Source organism: Pleurodeles waltl, chromosome 11 (assembly GCF_031143425.1).
Source record: "Pleurodeles waltl isolate 20211129_DDA chromosome 11, aPleWal1.hap1.20221129, whole genome shotgun sequence".
In the NCBI taxonomy this organism is placed as follows: domain Eukaryota; kingdom Metazoa; phylum Chordata; class Amphibia; order Caudata; family Salamandridae; genus Pleurodeles; species Pleurodeles waltl.
Window position 1 is genome coordinate 699,364,175 of NC_090450.1, and position 16,205 is coordinate 699,380,379.

Below are 16,205 nucleotides of genomic sequence, written 5' to 3' on the forward strand. Positions count from 1 at the left end.
AGCAGCCTGAATAAACGTATGTAGTCTGTTTCTCCAGCTTTTTATCATTCCTAGATTCCTAACTTATTCTCCGGTATCTGACTGTAAACAATATTTGTTCATCCATGAGAGGCAGTAACGCTTTTGGGCTGGTATTACAGGTATGTAAGCTTTTCCTTGGCATTGTTGGATTTTTCATGAGACATCCATTTTTTTTTTTTTAAATAAAGAACACTTATCTGTAATCAGCCAAGACTGTAGATGTGGTGCATTTTGTGAAAGTTATCCCCCACCACCCAACCGGTTGTGGTTGAAGTACCTGTTAATGAAATAAGTAGTAAAATGCCAATTATTTTTTTAGGCCCTCCTGAAGGTCGTATTAATAAAGTCATTGTAAACCAGAGGTTTGAAGGGGCTTTAGGCATCTTCAATGCATTCTCTTGTTCATAGTGAAGTATCTTCTGTCCATGTATGTTGTCTTCTTGTTCTAGTTGACCTTATGAATGTGCATGGGAGCCTGAAATGGCTCCTTCACCAGAAGAACGTGGTGCAGATTAACTGACAAGAGCTACAGATTAAAATGCAAAGTGTCACTAGGCACAGTAAGGCTAATGATGCAGGCTCTATGTTGCCCCATTAACTGTTTTTCCACATCCACAGCAGCCCTTACTAACTGACTAGGTCTTTCTGTCTTTTTCCTGGTGTGTGCCTGCACTTCCCTTTACCAGACTTTGCAGCATTTACGGAACGGCTGAGAGTTCTAACAGTGGGAGGTATGCAGACATCCTTTCTAACCATCCCGGGCATTGGTTCATAATTGGTCATATGATGGAACTAACCAGAGCATGCACCAATTGGACGAACAGACAATGAACTCATTTTAGTTTGAGCAATGAAGCATCCTGTTTGGAATACTCGAGTTCAAGGAGATTGCATGTTTGTATTCCATGAATTCTGACTTGCTGAATTTGTGGATACGCTGGCACTTGTGTTTTGTAACTCCTTGAAATTCAGTATCCCGCTTATTTAACATGGGAAGAGTATTGTGCAGAAGAGGGGATATTGATAGAAAATTTTATGAGACTCTCCTGAGGACTCAGGAACGCCTCAAGTTAATATGTAGTAGATCATAACCTCCTTAACTACTTGATGAATTTTCTTAGAGAAGCACAGAGAAAACTTAAGGATGGTTTGCAAAGAAAAATGCATTCTTATTGGCGTTGATGTCTCCATTTGCAGGGCCTGATGGCCAAAGGGAGACCTACAAGGAAATGAGGTAGCGGAGGAAGTTCTTGAAAAGAAGCTTGCATGTGAAAGGCATGAAAGGAAAGTTCATAAAGGAGTATTGAAAATGAACTAAGGAAGATGGGATAGCAAAGAGCTCCGAAGTGAGTATAGGGAGGGGCATGAGGACATAAGTAAAAAGAGGGGTAGAAAAGAAGGATGGGGCTGGAGGTTAGATGGGAAATACACAGGCTGGTGTACGGATCAGGTGTTAATGGTTGCTCTTACAGAGGCCCACCCTGTGTGATCAAGCTCTGTATTAAATATGTATTGTAAAAAAAAAAAATATCCTCCTCCCATGTTAAATAAATTATGTTCAGGATTGAATATGATGTGTGACTGTGATCCTGATGAGCAACTAAGGACTATGCCCCAAAGGAGGGCAACCCCGAGTTATTGATCTGCACAGATTACAGCTACACCTAATTTTCCTGAATATTGTTCATACCACTAGAGGTTTGTAACCGTTTGGGTTAGTTGAAGCATTCAGCTTTTGCTTCCTGTATCATTTGAGAAAGATTAAAGTTGGCTTGCTGTGAATGTCTAGACCTTTGGCCGTGGCAGGTTTTGCCCAGGTATGTGGATATTTACGCAGTCTCATTCTTTTTTGTGTATCTTTTTTTCTAATGGAAGCCATTCTGTGTGCCTGTGAGCAGCTTGTCAAGATTAGAATTGAGCTGCTGTGTGTTAGTTAGCAGTCTGTAGAAGCACAAGACATCCTGAATATTGTTGTACCAAGCAGAAAAATACAAGGAATCCAGGGATAGAAGTTGATGCAGAGATCACAGAAGGGGGTCCCAACAAATGCCCAGCGAAGCAGCCATTATATTGATTGCTGAAACAGGTAGCAATTGTAATAGCAATTGCAGTTGCTTCAGGATTAACAATATGCTAACTCGTTACTATTGGGACTCTCCATAGACAGATGTATCATAGCTATTTAAAGCATTGGAAAATAGAAAAGTGATGAGTGAATGTGTGAATTAACAACTGAACCTGATAATTACTCTCGGTCGTGTTCCAGACCTTTTATTATTGCTCACTGCAGACTGGGGCCACCCATATGCGAATTGGCCTTGGCCTGCTAGGCCATGGGTGCTTCCTTATGCTTTTCTGAAGTTACTAGCTGAACCATCTCCCACTCTTATTCGGGGCAAAAAATGTTGCATAAGTGAATAGGTGCCTTAAATGCGTAGAATACTGTGACTAACTTGCACAGAGCTAGAGAGTGAGGCCGAACACTCTAGCAGCTGTCTTTGTTGGAGTCATAGAAACAAGACTAGCACTTCAGCATGAGTAGACTCCAAGCCATAGCAAAGGGAGTAGCTTGGCAGTATACGCTAATCCTGACCCATTGAAACAGGGCCAGGGAATTAACAATAGCAACAGGTCTGGCACACCAGCTGCACTAAACCGACTTGTATACAAAATATCCGAGGGCCAACCTCTCCCACTGGCAGCATTTAGTGTGCGTTTGGCTATGTTGCAACTTTGAGGCATGTTTTGTGTGTGGGTGCGGTGCTCAAAGGTATGTATGTTGCACAGGACAGAAAACTGCAGCATGCCCTTTTCTGCACAAACATTAACTGACCAGTTAGTTGTCTTGTGCTCCGATTCATCATCAGTGGAAAGTGACTCTATGGCTTGTATGCTTTTCGGAGGAGATTATGGTGTTTAGAGGGAGTCCAGATGACAATGTAGCCCAGGATAGCCTATTCATTAAGGCTTGGGCAAGTCTTTGGTGCCTAGGCTGTTGTACAGCAAAATCTCCTTCAATGTGCTTCTGTGTCAGAGGTACTTAAAAAAAAAAAAAAAAGCAAGATGTCTCATGGTATGTGGTCTTTCAAGAAATTGATTTGTTGCAGTTTTATTTTTCTGTAAGTTTTAATTGCTGGATGATTTTTTTTACTCATTAAAAGAAAACAAAAACACAAACTTAAATATCAAATACAATAACCAGTAACTGCATCCCAGTAATTGCGAAGCAGCATATAAATTAGGTCCTCAAAAAGAGGAAGGCCAACACGAGTATTGGCCATCATACTCCTTGTTTATAAGGAAAATAATGGAATACGCAATGGAGCAAGTACTCCTCTTCATACATGTCACCTACCACCTTCAGTTCAATCCAGTCCACAACAAATCCACAGTGGCTCTCCTCTCCTTTCAAACTTAGCAGACAGCCTTTTGACTCGTAAACTATCTTCTTAGATGCCATTCACAAATCTGAGTGGCTATAATCCCAGCCTAGTCAGCAGTATACTGCTCAAATCCCTGGTTGCATCCCTTTTAGCTACCTGTGCTTTCAAAACAAATAGGGTGAACAGATTCCTGGTAATATCAAAGTGCCTAAAATACCAGACAAGGGAGTATATCTTTTAACCAGTATTGCCGTGAGTTAGTTCTAGGCTTGTCTCCAGAAAATTTGCACACCCGCAGATTTGCAGTGATTCCAAGCCCGCTATGTGCATCTTAGTGCATTCATGATCAATCCATTGAAGGAGCTTCAGTTAGAACCATTTGAGGCTGGGCTGTATGGCCACCCCTTAAGTTCTGCAAGTACATCCCCCTTAAATCTACCTTAATTCCTCCCAATGCACTCTCCTACTGTTAAACCTTATTTGTGCTGTAAGGTCAACTCTTTCTTACAGTATAACATTGAACCACCTGGTCTGTTCTCATTTACTCCCCTCACAAGCAAAGTAACTATCGCGAAAGAAACCCTTTTTAGGGCAGATGATTGTTATTTTAGCAGTGTGCATGTGACTAGCAATAACGCACTGTTTGGGTCTCTCCATACTGCACATTTATTGAAACCTTGAACTAGGACCCCAGCGCAGTGCTGTTCTCCCATTACAAGCACCCTGCTTCTCTATAACTTGACTGCAGTGTATGTTGGACGTGTTTACTAGCCCTATTAAATATTCACAGTTCGGTTCTTTGATAGGTGGATGCTCTAGGCAGTTGATTCACATTAGGGTCTGCATAAATGTGATGCTTGACGCGGTTGTTGGTACCACACCCTATCATTTTTAATGTGCCAGTAAGACCTTGTCAGCATGCTCTCTGCCCCATCAAGCCTCATGAAGCAGGAGATGTGTGAAAATGGAGGGTGACCTTCGCTCCACCAAGAATAATGGAGCCAGAGTGTGAGTTTTTTGCTTTGAGAGTGCACTTGTGCAGAATTTTCAGGCTCAAAGAGGACAACACCTAAGGTGTCCTGAAGAAGTGCTTAAAACATATGATTCTACGTTACTCACAAGGGAAGAAGGCTCATGTTCAGTATCTCTTCTGCCTCAATATATATATATATTATTTTTCTGAATTTGTGTTTACAACATGCATGCTGGTCTTCAGTGAGTGAGGTGAAATACTGTTAACTAAGACTCCTTCTCTATGCAGTCTGACCGTTGCACAAATTACTGTGTATGTGTGTTTTAGCATTTCATAAAAGCTGTTTTCTGTAACGGAGTCCAAAGTTGTTTCTTTTTCTTAACCTTCTTAGATTATTTGTTATACTCAGAATTCTATCCTGATTACACCAATACAATTGCAGAAAATTGCCTGGGACAGGGCGGTTTAGGGACATCGGATCTCAGACGGGAAAATGCACTGTCTGGGAGACAGAGGGATGTGCCATGGAGACAAGGAACCTGTACCCCACTGATATGTAGTCGTGAACATATTAGAGACACGCTCGGTGAAGGGTTTTGGGAAAGGCTACGTCACTTGAGAGAAGAGCATGCGAGACTTAATAGAATGAGAGGGTGAAAAAGAGCAGAGTGACATTTGCACTAGTGAAATCTAGTTAAATAACTCGGCAAGCAGAAAAATATCTGAGTCATGAACACTACACTCTGAGGCTTCTGACACATAACCGCATATGTTTTGTAAGGGCAGATCAATTCTTATGGGGCCCCCACTTACAACCATTTTAAAACATTTTAGAAGTTTACTGGCGTTCTTCCCGTTACCTGAATCGCACTGAAGTTTTCTGAATCAGTTATTATATTGTTGATTTACCAGTGGATATCAGGACTTTCACCACAGTCCTTTCTCTTTTGACATCACCATTTATTATATAAAAATATATGTTCGATGGCATCTGTCGCTGTAGATACGCATGTTCTGCAATAGCTCGCCATCTGGTGTTGGGCCGGAGTGTTACAAGTTGTTTTTCTTCGAAGAAGTCTTTCGAGTCACGGGACCGAGTGACTCCTCCTTTTGTCTCCATTGCGCATGGGCGTCGACTCCATCTTCGATTGTTTTTTTTCCGCCATCGGGTTCGGACGTGTTCCTGTCGCTCCGAGTTTCGGAACAGAAAAAATAGTTAATTTCGGAAGATTTTCGTCGGTATTGTTGCGTTCGGGATCGGCGTACTTACATTCAACACCGCATCGAAGATCGAAGAGCTCCGGTGCCCTTCGGGGTAGTTTTTCGATCCTCCGTCGGGGCCTGGTCGGCCCGACCGCGTGCTGAGGAACGCCGATGGAACGGACCCCTTTCCGTTTCTGCCCCAAATGCCACAATAAATACCCCTACACAGACCAACACTTGGTCTGCAACCTGTGCCTGTCACCTGAGCACAGCGAAGACACCTGCGAGGCCTGTCGTGCGTTCCGGTCCCGAAAAACACTCCGAGACCGTCGAGCCAGAAGACTTCAAATGGCGTCCGCACCGACAGCCCGACGGGAGTTCGAGGAACAGGAAGAGGAAGGTACCTTCTCGATCCAAGACTCAGACTCCGAAGGATTCGACGATACACAAACCGTGAGTAAGACGTCGAAAACCACACAAAGAAACATTTACAAGGCCCAGGGGACGCCACTGCCACCAGGCCATGGCTCAACCCATAAAATCGGTGACCGACCGTCGGCACCGAAAAAGGCCCAAACGGTGCCGAGATCGTCCGACTCCGGTCGAGACACCGGCACGCAGCCTTCTCGGGACCGAGAAAGTGCTGGAGACAAGCCTCGACACCGAGATGCCGGTGTGGACACGGCTCGACGCCGAGACAGCGGCACCGAAACAGATCGACGCCGAGAGGTTTCGGCCCCGAAAAGGAAAAAAGTCACCTCGGAGCCGAAAAAACACGCAGACAAAGTTTCGATGCCGAAACAAACTGCAAGCGACCCAGCTTCAGGCTCTTATACAGAAGAGCACTCGCTAACCTCCCAAATGCAGAAGCATAGGTTTGAGGAAGAGCTACAAGCAACTGATGCGGACCATACGCAAAAGCGTATCTTCATTCAGCAGGGGACAGGGAAAATAAGCACCCTTCCCCCCATTAGGAGAAAGAGAAGGTTGGAGTTCCAGACGGAACAAGCACCACAACCAAAAGTGGTGAAAAGAGTTACACCACCACCCTCTCCTCCGCCCGTGATTAACGTTTCACCAGCACAAACGCCATCACACTCCCCAGCTCACACCACCATGAGCCAGGGTGACCAAGACCAGGACGCATGGGACCTATACGACGCCCCAGTGTCAGATAACAGCCCAGAGGCATACCCTACAAAACCATCTCCACCAGAAGACAGCACCGCGTACTCTCAGGTGGTGGCTAGAGCAGCACAATTTCACAACGTAAGCCTCCACTCAGAACAGGTCGAGGATGATTTCTTGTTCAACACACTCTCCTCCACCCACAGCTCCTACCAAAGCCTGCCTATGCTCCCTGGTATGCTCCGGCACGCAAAAGACATATTTAAGGACCCGGTCAAAAGTAGGGCAATCACACCAAGGGTGGAAAAAAAGTATAAGCCGCCTCCTACGGACCCGGCTTTCATCACAACACAGCTGCCACCAGACTCTGTTGTTGTAGGAGCAGCTAGAAAAAGGGCCAACTCTCACACATCTGGAGATGCACCACCCCCAGATAAAGAAAGCCGCAAGTTTGATGCAGCTGGTAAGAGAGTCGCAGCACAAGCTGCAAACCAGTGGCGCATCGCGAACTCCCAGGCACTACTTGCGCGCTATGACAGAGCCCACTGGGACGAGATGCAACATCTCATTGAACATCTGCCCAAAGACTTCCAAAATAGGGCAAAACAATTGGTTGAGGAGGGACAGGCCATCTCCAACAACCAGATCCGCTCCTCCATGGACGCTGCAGATACAGCTGCACGGACAATTAATACATCTATAACTATCAGAAGGCATGCATGGCTCCGAACGTCTGGATTTAAACCAGAGATTCAACAAGCAGTTCTCAATATGCCTTTTAATGAAAAAGAACTGTTCGGTCCAGAAGTGGACACAGCAATTGAGAAACTCAAAAAAGATACGGACACTGCCAAAGCCATGGGCGCACTCTACTCCCCGCAGAGCAGAGGGAATTACAGCTCATTCCGTAAAACGCCCTTTCGAGGGGGGTTTCGGGGTCAAAGCACACAAGCCAGCACCTCACAAGCCACACCGTCCAGTTACCAAGGACAGTATAGAGGAGGTTTTCGGGGACAATATAGAGGAGGGCAATTCCCTAGAAATAGAGGAAGATTCCAAAGCCCCAAAACCCCTACTACTAAACAGTGACTCACATGTCACTCACCCCCTCCACACAACACCAGTGGGGGGACGAATAGGTCATTATTACAGAGCATGGGAAAAAATCACTACAGACACTTGGGTTCTAGCAATTATCCAACATGGTTACTGCATAGAATTTCTACAGTTCCCTCCAAACATACCACCAAAAGCACAAAATTTAACAACACACCATTCCAATCTCCTAGAGATAGAAGTGCAGGCACTATTGCAAAAGAATGCAATCGAATTAGTGCCAAACACACAAATAAACACAGGAGTTTACTCACTGTACTTTCTGATACCAAAGAAGGACAAAACACTGAGACCAATCCTAGACCTCAGAGTAGTCAACACTTTCATCAAATCAGACCACTTCCACATGGTCACACTACAAGAAGTATTGCCATTGCTAAAGCTGCACGACTACATGGCAACTTTAGACCTCAAGGATGCTTATTTCCATATACCAATACACCCATCGCACAGGAAATACCTAAGGTTTGTATTCAAAGGAATACATTACCAATTCAAGGTACTGCCTTTCGGATTAACAACCGCACCAAGAGTCTTTACCAAATGTCTAGCGGTAGTCGCTGCACACATCAGAAGACAGCAAATACATGTGTTCCCATATCTAGACGACTGGCTAATCAAGGCCCATTCGTTAATAGAGTGCTCAAATCACACGAATCATATCATACAAACCCTCTTCAAACTAGGGTTCACCGTCAATTTCACAAAATCCAAAATTCTGCCACGCAAGGTACAACAATACCTGGGAGCCATAATAGACACATCAAAAGGAGTAGCCACTCCAAGTCCACAAAGAATTCAAAATTTCAACACCCTCATACGACGCATGTATCCAACACAAAAGATACAAGCAAAGATGGTATTACAACTCCTAGGCATGATGTCATCATGCATAGCCATTGTCCCAAACGCAAGACTGCACATGAGGCCCTTACAACAATGCCTAGCATCACAGTGGTCTCAAGCACAGGGTCACCTTCTAGATCTGGTGTTAATAGACCGCCAAACTTACCTCTCGCTTCTGTGGTGGAACAACATAAATTTAAACAAGGGGCGGCCTTTCCAAGACCCAGTGCCACAATACGTAATAACAACAGATGCTTCCATGACAGGGTGGGGAGCACACCTCGATCAACACAGCATACAAGGACAATGGAACGTACATCAAACAAAACTGCATATCAATCACCTAGAACTTCTTGCAGTTTTTCAAGCACTAAAAGCTTTCCAACCAATAATAGTTCACAAATACATTCTCGTCAAAACAGACAACATGACAACAATGTATTATCTAAACAAGCAGGGAGGGACGCACTCCACGCAGTTAAGCCTGTTAGCACAAAAAATTTGGCATTGGGCAATTCACAACCAAATTCGCCTAATTGCACAGTTTATACCAGGGATACAAAATCAACTCGCAGACAATCTCTCTCGAGATCACCAACAGGTCCACGAATGGGAAATTCACCCCCAAATACTGAACACTTATTTCAAACTCTGGGGAACACCTCAGATAGACTTGTTTGCGACAAGGGAGAACGCAAAATGCCAAAACTTCGCATCCAGATACCCACACAAACAATCCCAAGGCAATGCCCTATGGATGAACTGGTCAGGGATATTTGCTTACGCTTTTCCTCCTCTCCCTCTCCTTCCTTACCTGGTAAACAAACTCAGTCAAAGCAAACTCAAACTCATATTGATAGCACCAACTTGGGCAAGGCAACCCTGGTACACAACGCTGCTAGACCTATCAGTGGTACCCTGCATCAAATTGCCCAACAGGCCAGATCTGTTGACACAGCACAACCAAAAGATCAGACACCCAGATCCAGCATCGCTGAATCTAGCAATCTGGCTCCTGAAATCCTAGAATTCGGGCACTTACAACTTACCCAAGAATGTATGGAAGTCATAAAACAAGCAAGAAGGCCATCCACCAGGCACTGCTATGCAAGTAAATGGAAGAGGTTTGTTTGCTACTGCCATATTAATCAAATACAACCATTACACACAACTCCAGAACATGTAGTGGGTTACTTGCTTCACTTACAAAAATCTAACCTAGCTTTCTCTTCCATTAAGATTCACCTTGCAGCAATATCTGCATACCTGCAGACTACCTATTCAACTTCCCTATATAAAATACCAGTCATTAAAGCATTCATGGAGGGCCTTAGGAGAATTATACCACCAAGAACACTACCTGTTCCTTCATGGAACCTAAATGTTGTCCTAACTAGACTTATGGGTCCACCTTTTGAACCCATGCACTCCTGCGACATACAGTTCCTAACCTGGAAGGTGGCATTTCTCATCGCCATTACTTCCCTGAGAAGAGTAAGCGAGATTCAGGCGTTTACTATACAGGAACCTTTTATACAACTACACAAAAATAAAGTCGTCCTAAGGACCAATCCTAAATTTTTGCCAAAGGTTATTTCACCGTTCCATCTAAATCAAACAGTGGAACTTCCGGTGTTCTTTCCACAGCCAGATACCGTAGCTGAAAGGGCACTACATACATTAGATGTCAAAAGAGCATTAATGTATTACATTGACAGAACAAAGAACATCAGAAAGACTAAACAACTCTTTATTGCATTTCAAAAACCTCATGCAGGAAACCCAATTTCAAAACAAGGTATAGCCAGATGGATAGTTAAATGCATCCAAATCTGCTACCTTAAAGCTAAACGACAGCTGCCCATTACACCAAGGGCACACTCAACCAGAAAGAAAGGTGCTACCATGGCCTTTCTAGGAAACATCCCAATGCAAGAAATATGTAAGGCAGCCACATGGTCTACGCCTCACACATTCACCAAGCATTACTGTGTAGACGTGTTATCCGCACAACAAGCCACAGTAGGTCAAGCTGTATTAAGGACATTATTTCAGACTACTTCCACTCCTACAGGCTGATCCACCGCTTTTGGGGAAATAACTGCTTACTAGTCTATTGCAGAACATGCGTATCTACAGCGACAGATGCCATCGAACTGAAAATGTCACTTACCCAGTGTACATCTGTTCGTGGCATCAGTCGCAGTAGATTCGCATGTGCCCACCCGCCTCCCCGGGAGCCTGTAGCAGTTTGGAAGTTACCTTCAATTATTTATATATGTATCATCTCAACCTTAAATAAGTGCATACTTAGTCACTCCATTGCATGGGCACTATTACTACAATTCAACTCCTACCTCACCCTCTGCGGGGAAAAACAATCGAAGATGGAGTCGACGCCCATGCGCAATGGAGACAAAAGGAGGAGTCACTCGGTCCCGTGACTCGAAAGACTTCTTCGAAGAAAAACAACTTGTAACACTCCGGCCCAACACCAGATGGCGAGCTATTGCAGAACATGCGAATCTACTGCGACTGATGCCACGAACAGATGTACACTGGGTAAGTGACATTTTCATTACATGCTTTGCCCAAAATTATTTTGCTTATGAGTCTAATTTAGTTAAAGCTTCCCAACGTGTATTGGGAACTGTATTGGCCCATCATCAGAGACGTATTATAAATGGATAATTATACTAGAGTAAAATAAATAAATCATCATATTCATGCCAAATAGCTATCTAGAACTTAGTATATTTAGACCCCCATTTCTTTTTGTAATCGAACAAAGTCCCATTTCGCTTCATTAGCAGTGCTCCAATGGTGCCACATATCTCTTGGTTACATGGAATCAGTGTGGCCACCTTGCATCCATATTAACTGTCGTTTTTTTTACCAAATAAAAAATTGACAAGAGGGATCTTAATTTGATTTTGGCAGTGCTTAAGAGTAATGCCTTTGCTTTGCCAGCAGTCTGTTCTTGAAAGATTATTTCAGTGACCATTACGTCTGCCACCAGGTGTATGGCATTCCCCTCCCTCTTGACTTGTGAAAATCACACTTTTTAAAAGCGACTTATCCCCTTCAAATCTTTACTTAGTTTGTTCTGATGATTGTCTGCTTATCGTCTGAATAAGCAAAGCGGTCTACCAGATTTATTGCCAAAGCCTCACTACAATAGAGCAGATAAGAGCCTAAAAGCTAGGTTTAACGCCGAATAAATTTAAAATTCTGCACTTTTGTTAGCAGCCTGAAGGATATTTGCTCACGCAGGCATGCATTTGTGCCCCTGTAGATATTACCATGTTTAATTTGCTAGGTGCACTACATATCACGGTGGACGAGTTAACAGATTAATGCAGTCTAACCGGATTACACTGTGGTGCTGAGTCTTTATGAATTCTGTAGTTGTGCTGCTCCTTTTAAGTGCATAATTGCCCATACGTAATCTCCTCTATGGGTTTGGGGCCCGAAGCTTCTGGTCCGTCCCTCTTTCCTGGTTATTTATAGTTTCTGGAATTTTTGGAAGTTCCCTTGTAAATCGGAACGACTGGGTAGCACCTAGAATAAATTGCTGATAATGGCGTGGTGTTTTTTTTATTTTTTATTTTTTTTAAAATACTCATTTGGAATCCTGAATGTAGTAGCATTACGTTGAAAGAGCAGAGGACAAAGAGCGGCGACGGTGGAGTTGTGACCTACGTGCCCTATCTTCTAAAACACTGTCAGCCTCTCACCTTCACTTTTCACCTTGTTGAAGGTTGTCTTGAACAGTTTTCGCAACAGCTATTAAAAGTGAAACTAATGCTACCCACACCTTTTATCCCCTTTCCTTTCCAAATTGCCTCTTTTCTTACCCCATTGCTTTACATTTGTATCCATTGCCTATGTCGGACTCTCATTGTTTGTGCCCTGCTTACTACTGTGTGTAATTTTTATTCACCCCGTTCTTCGCTTTGTGTGTAACCTGTTTTAAATGTGACGTCATTTGCTTGCTCAATGGTCATTTACATTTTATTTTGATAAACATGCTGTTTTCTACAAAATACATTTTATGTATTGTGTACCTACAATGCCTTATTTGTACTTGTAATGTTTTTGTTTGTAATTTTATTTCTTTATTGGTTGTTTGCTTTTGCAATTTTATTGCTTTGTATGTACTTTTCTTATGTTGCATTACTCTTCCTCTTTGGGTTTTGAAATATATTTTTTGGCTGGCTGTCATCTTGTACGTTCTCCCTCACTCCTTCTGAATGGTGCTTGTGCATGTCCTGCCTGCCTTGGACACTCTAGGTTTCTATGGACTGGAAGAGTCTGACCTGGACAAGGTCTTCCATCTGCCAACAACTACCTTCATTGGAGGAAATGAGACTGCACTCCCACTCCGCGAGATCATCCGTCGTCTGGAGGTGAGCCACATTCCTTTTTGGTGTGCCTACCAAATTTAATGGGAAGGTACATATAGTGTTTAGATTGTGTGCATTATAAGGTAGAATAAAAGCAAGTTAATTCAAGTGTTTACTGATGTTTGATGCAAAAAGAACGGAGAGGCGACTATTATTGAAGTTTCATAAGCAATGGACAAGCAACAAGATAACCTGAAGAACAGACAAAAGCAGTGATTAGAGCAGGAGATGCAAGTAGAAGGCATGCTTTGAAGGATGCATGAGAACAAGAGTGATAGAGTACTGGTTGGGGCTCAAATAGTCCGGGAGGTTTTTGAAGGTTGGACTGTCCAGAGGGGTGGGTGGATGGACACATGGTAGTTGAGGGCACAGAAAAAGGACTTGTATTGGATGCAACTGAGAAATTTCTGACTGGAGAGCCACAAGGGAGGAGGGCGGCAAAGTCTTGTGGGAAGGAAATAAGCTAGTTTAACAGGGATAATTACTGGTGACTAGTATGGATGGGAGAAAGCGAAGACATGGGTTAATTGTGAAGCGGACCCTCGTGGGAGGGTGAGTGGTGGGGAGGATAAATTAAGTTCGATGGCATATGTTGCTGCAGATACACATGTGTGGCACAGTCCGCTGCCTGGTGTTGGGCTCGGAGTATTACAAGTTGTTTTTCTTCGAAGAAGTCTTTTTGGTCACGGGACCGAAGGACTCCTCCCTCTTTGGCTCCATTGCGCATGGGCGTCGACTCCATCTTAGATTGTTTTTTTCCGCTGTCGGGTTCGGACGTATTCCTTTTCGCTCCGTGTTTCGGTTCGGAAAGTTAGTCAGAATCTCGGAAGAAAGCGTCGGTATTGTTCCGTTCGGTATCGGGATAGTTAGGTACATCGACACCGATCATCGGAAGACTTTGGGGTAGTTTCAATCCCCCATCGGGGCCTGGTCGGCCCGACCGCGTGCGACATCGAAGCCGATGGAACGGACCCCGTTTCGTTTCTGCCCAAAATGTCACAGTAAGTATCCTTATACAGATCAGCACTTGGTCTGTAACTTGTGCTTGTCCCCCGAGCACAAGGAGGATACCTGTGAAGCCTGTCGAGCCTTCCGGTCCAGAAAAACACTCCGGGACCGAAGAGCCAGGCGTCAACAAATGGCGTCCACGTCGACAAAACAACGTTTCGACGAGGAAGAGGAAACATTCTCGGTTCCGGAATCAGAATCCGGAGACTCCGACGTCGCACAACAGCAACAAACCGTGAGTAAGACGTCAAAGTAAATCCATCGACAAACCGAAAGCCCAGGGGACGCCACTGCCAACAGGCCATGGCTCGACCCATAAAACAGGCAACCCGTCGAAGGCGCCGAAAAAGGGCACGCCCATAGCGAAGACACCCGACTCCGGTCGAGGGACCGCCATGGAGCAACCTCGGAGCCGAGAAAGCGGCTCCGAGAGACAAAAACAAGATACCGGCACCGAAAAACATCGGCACCGAGAATCCATGCCGAAAGGAACAAAAATTCTGTCGGTGCCGAAACCGAAAAAAGATTCTCTCTCGGCGCCGAAAAATACCACACCTTCATCCTACTCAGAGGAACAAGGAATAAGTGACCAAATGCACAGATTTGGACAAGAGCTCCAAAGTGTAGAATCGGACTACACACAAAAGAGACTGTACATCCAGCACGACACAGGGAAAATATCAACCCTTCCCCCAATCATGAGGAAAAGAAGGATCGAACTTCCAAAGGATGACGCACAACCACAAGCCAAAGTGGTTAAAAAAGTCACGCCTCCGCCCTCTCCACCACAGGCATCGCCGGCACAAACACCGCCACAAATGCACTCACCAGCGCAAACTACCATAAGTCATGACGATCAGGATCAAGACGCTTGGGACCTGTATGACACCCCAGTGCCGGACAATGATCCCGAGTCATACCCCACAAAGCCGTCACCGCCAGAGGACAGTACCTCATACTCGCAACTGGTGGCTAGGGCAGCAGAATTCCACAATGTCCAACTGCATTCCGATCCTATAGAGGATGATTTTTTATTTAACACCCTCTCGGCTACACACAGCCAATATCAATGTCTCCCAATGCTACCAGGGATGTTACGGCACGCAAAACAAATTTTTGAAGAGCCCGTAAAATCAAGAGCCATCACCCCAAGGGTGGATAAGAAATACAAACCACCACCCACAGACCCAGCGTTTATTACTTCGCAGTTACCACCTGACTCCGTGGTAGTAGGGGCAGCTCGCAAGAGAGCAAATTCACATACATCTGGCGACGCCCCACCTCCGGACAAAGAAAGCCGAAAATTTGATGCGGCAGGGAAAAGAGTAGCATCACAGGCAGCCAACCAGTGGCGCATCGCAAATTCACAAGCGCTGCTGGCCAGATATGACCGAGCACACTGGGACGAGATGCAACTTCTCGTAGACCATCTTCCCCAGGAATACCAAAAAAGGGCGCAGCAAATAGTGGAAGAGGGACAAACGATCTCAAACAATCAAATCCGCTCTTCACTAGACGCAGCCGATACTGCAGCGAGAACAGTCAACACTGCTGTCACCATAAGGAGACACACTTGGCTACGCACTTCAGGCTTCAAACCTGAAATCCAGCAGGCTGTCCTTAATATGCCCTTCAACGAGAAACAACTTTTTGGCTCTGAAGTGGACACAGCCATTGAAAAACTTAAAAAGGACACACACGGCCAAGGCCATGGGCGCACTCTACTCCCCGCAGAGCAGAGGCTCTTTCAGAAAAACTCCATTTAGAGGGGGGTTTCGTGGCCAACCCACAGACACCACCAGCCAACAAACAAGAACCACACCATATCAGGGTTCCTTCCAAAGGGGAGGTTTCAGGGGATATCGGGGGAGTCAATTCCCAAGGAGTAGGGGAAGATTCCAGACTCCAAAAACACCTCCACCTAAACAGTGACTTTCAAGTCACGCAACCCCTTCACTCAACACCAGTGGGGGGAAGACTAAGCCAATTCTACCAATCTTGGCAACAGATTACAACAGACAATTGGGTATTAGCAATAATCCAACATGGCTATTGCATAGAATTCCACAACTTCCCACCAAACATCCCCCCCAAAACACGCAAAATGTCACCACAACATTT

The 16,205-nt window shown here is 44.7% G+C and overlaps 1 protein-coding gene across 6 annotated transcripts in view; it reads left to right on the forward strand.

The window, feature by feature from the left end:
• OGDH (oxoglutarate dehydrogenase) overlaps positions 1 to 16,205 on the forward strand; it is an 833,675-nt gene that overhangs the window by 221,370 nt on the left and 596,100 nt on the right. For 4 of the 6 annotated variants that reach the window (XM_069214270.1, XM_069214268.1, XM_069214266.1 and 1 more), the window contains one exon: positions 12,964 to 13,079. Coding sequence is in view for 4 of the 6 variants with exons in the window: in XM_069214268.1 (XP_069070369.1) it covers positions 12,964 to 13,079 (116 nt within the window). In the remaining 2 variants the exon portion in view is untranslated. Of the gene's footprint in view, positions 1 to 707; positions 753 to 12,963; positions 13,080 to 16,205 lie in introns of all 6 variants that reach the window. The other 2 variants (XM_069214267.1, XM_069214271.1) reach the window with 1 other exon arrangement.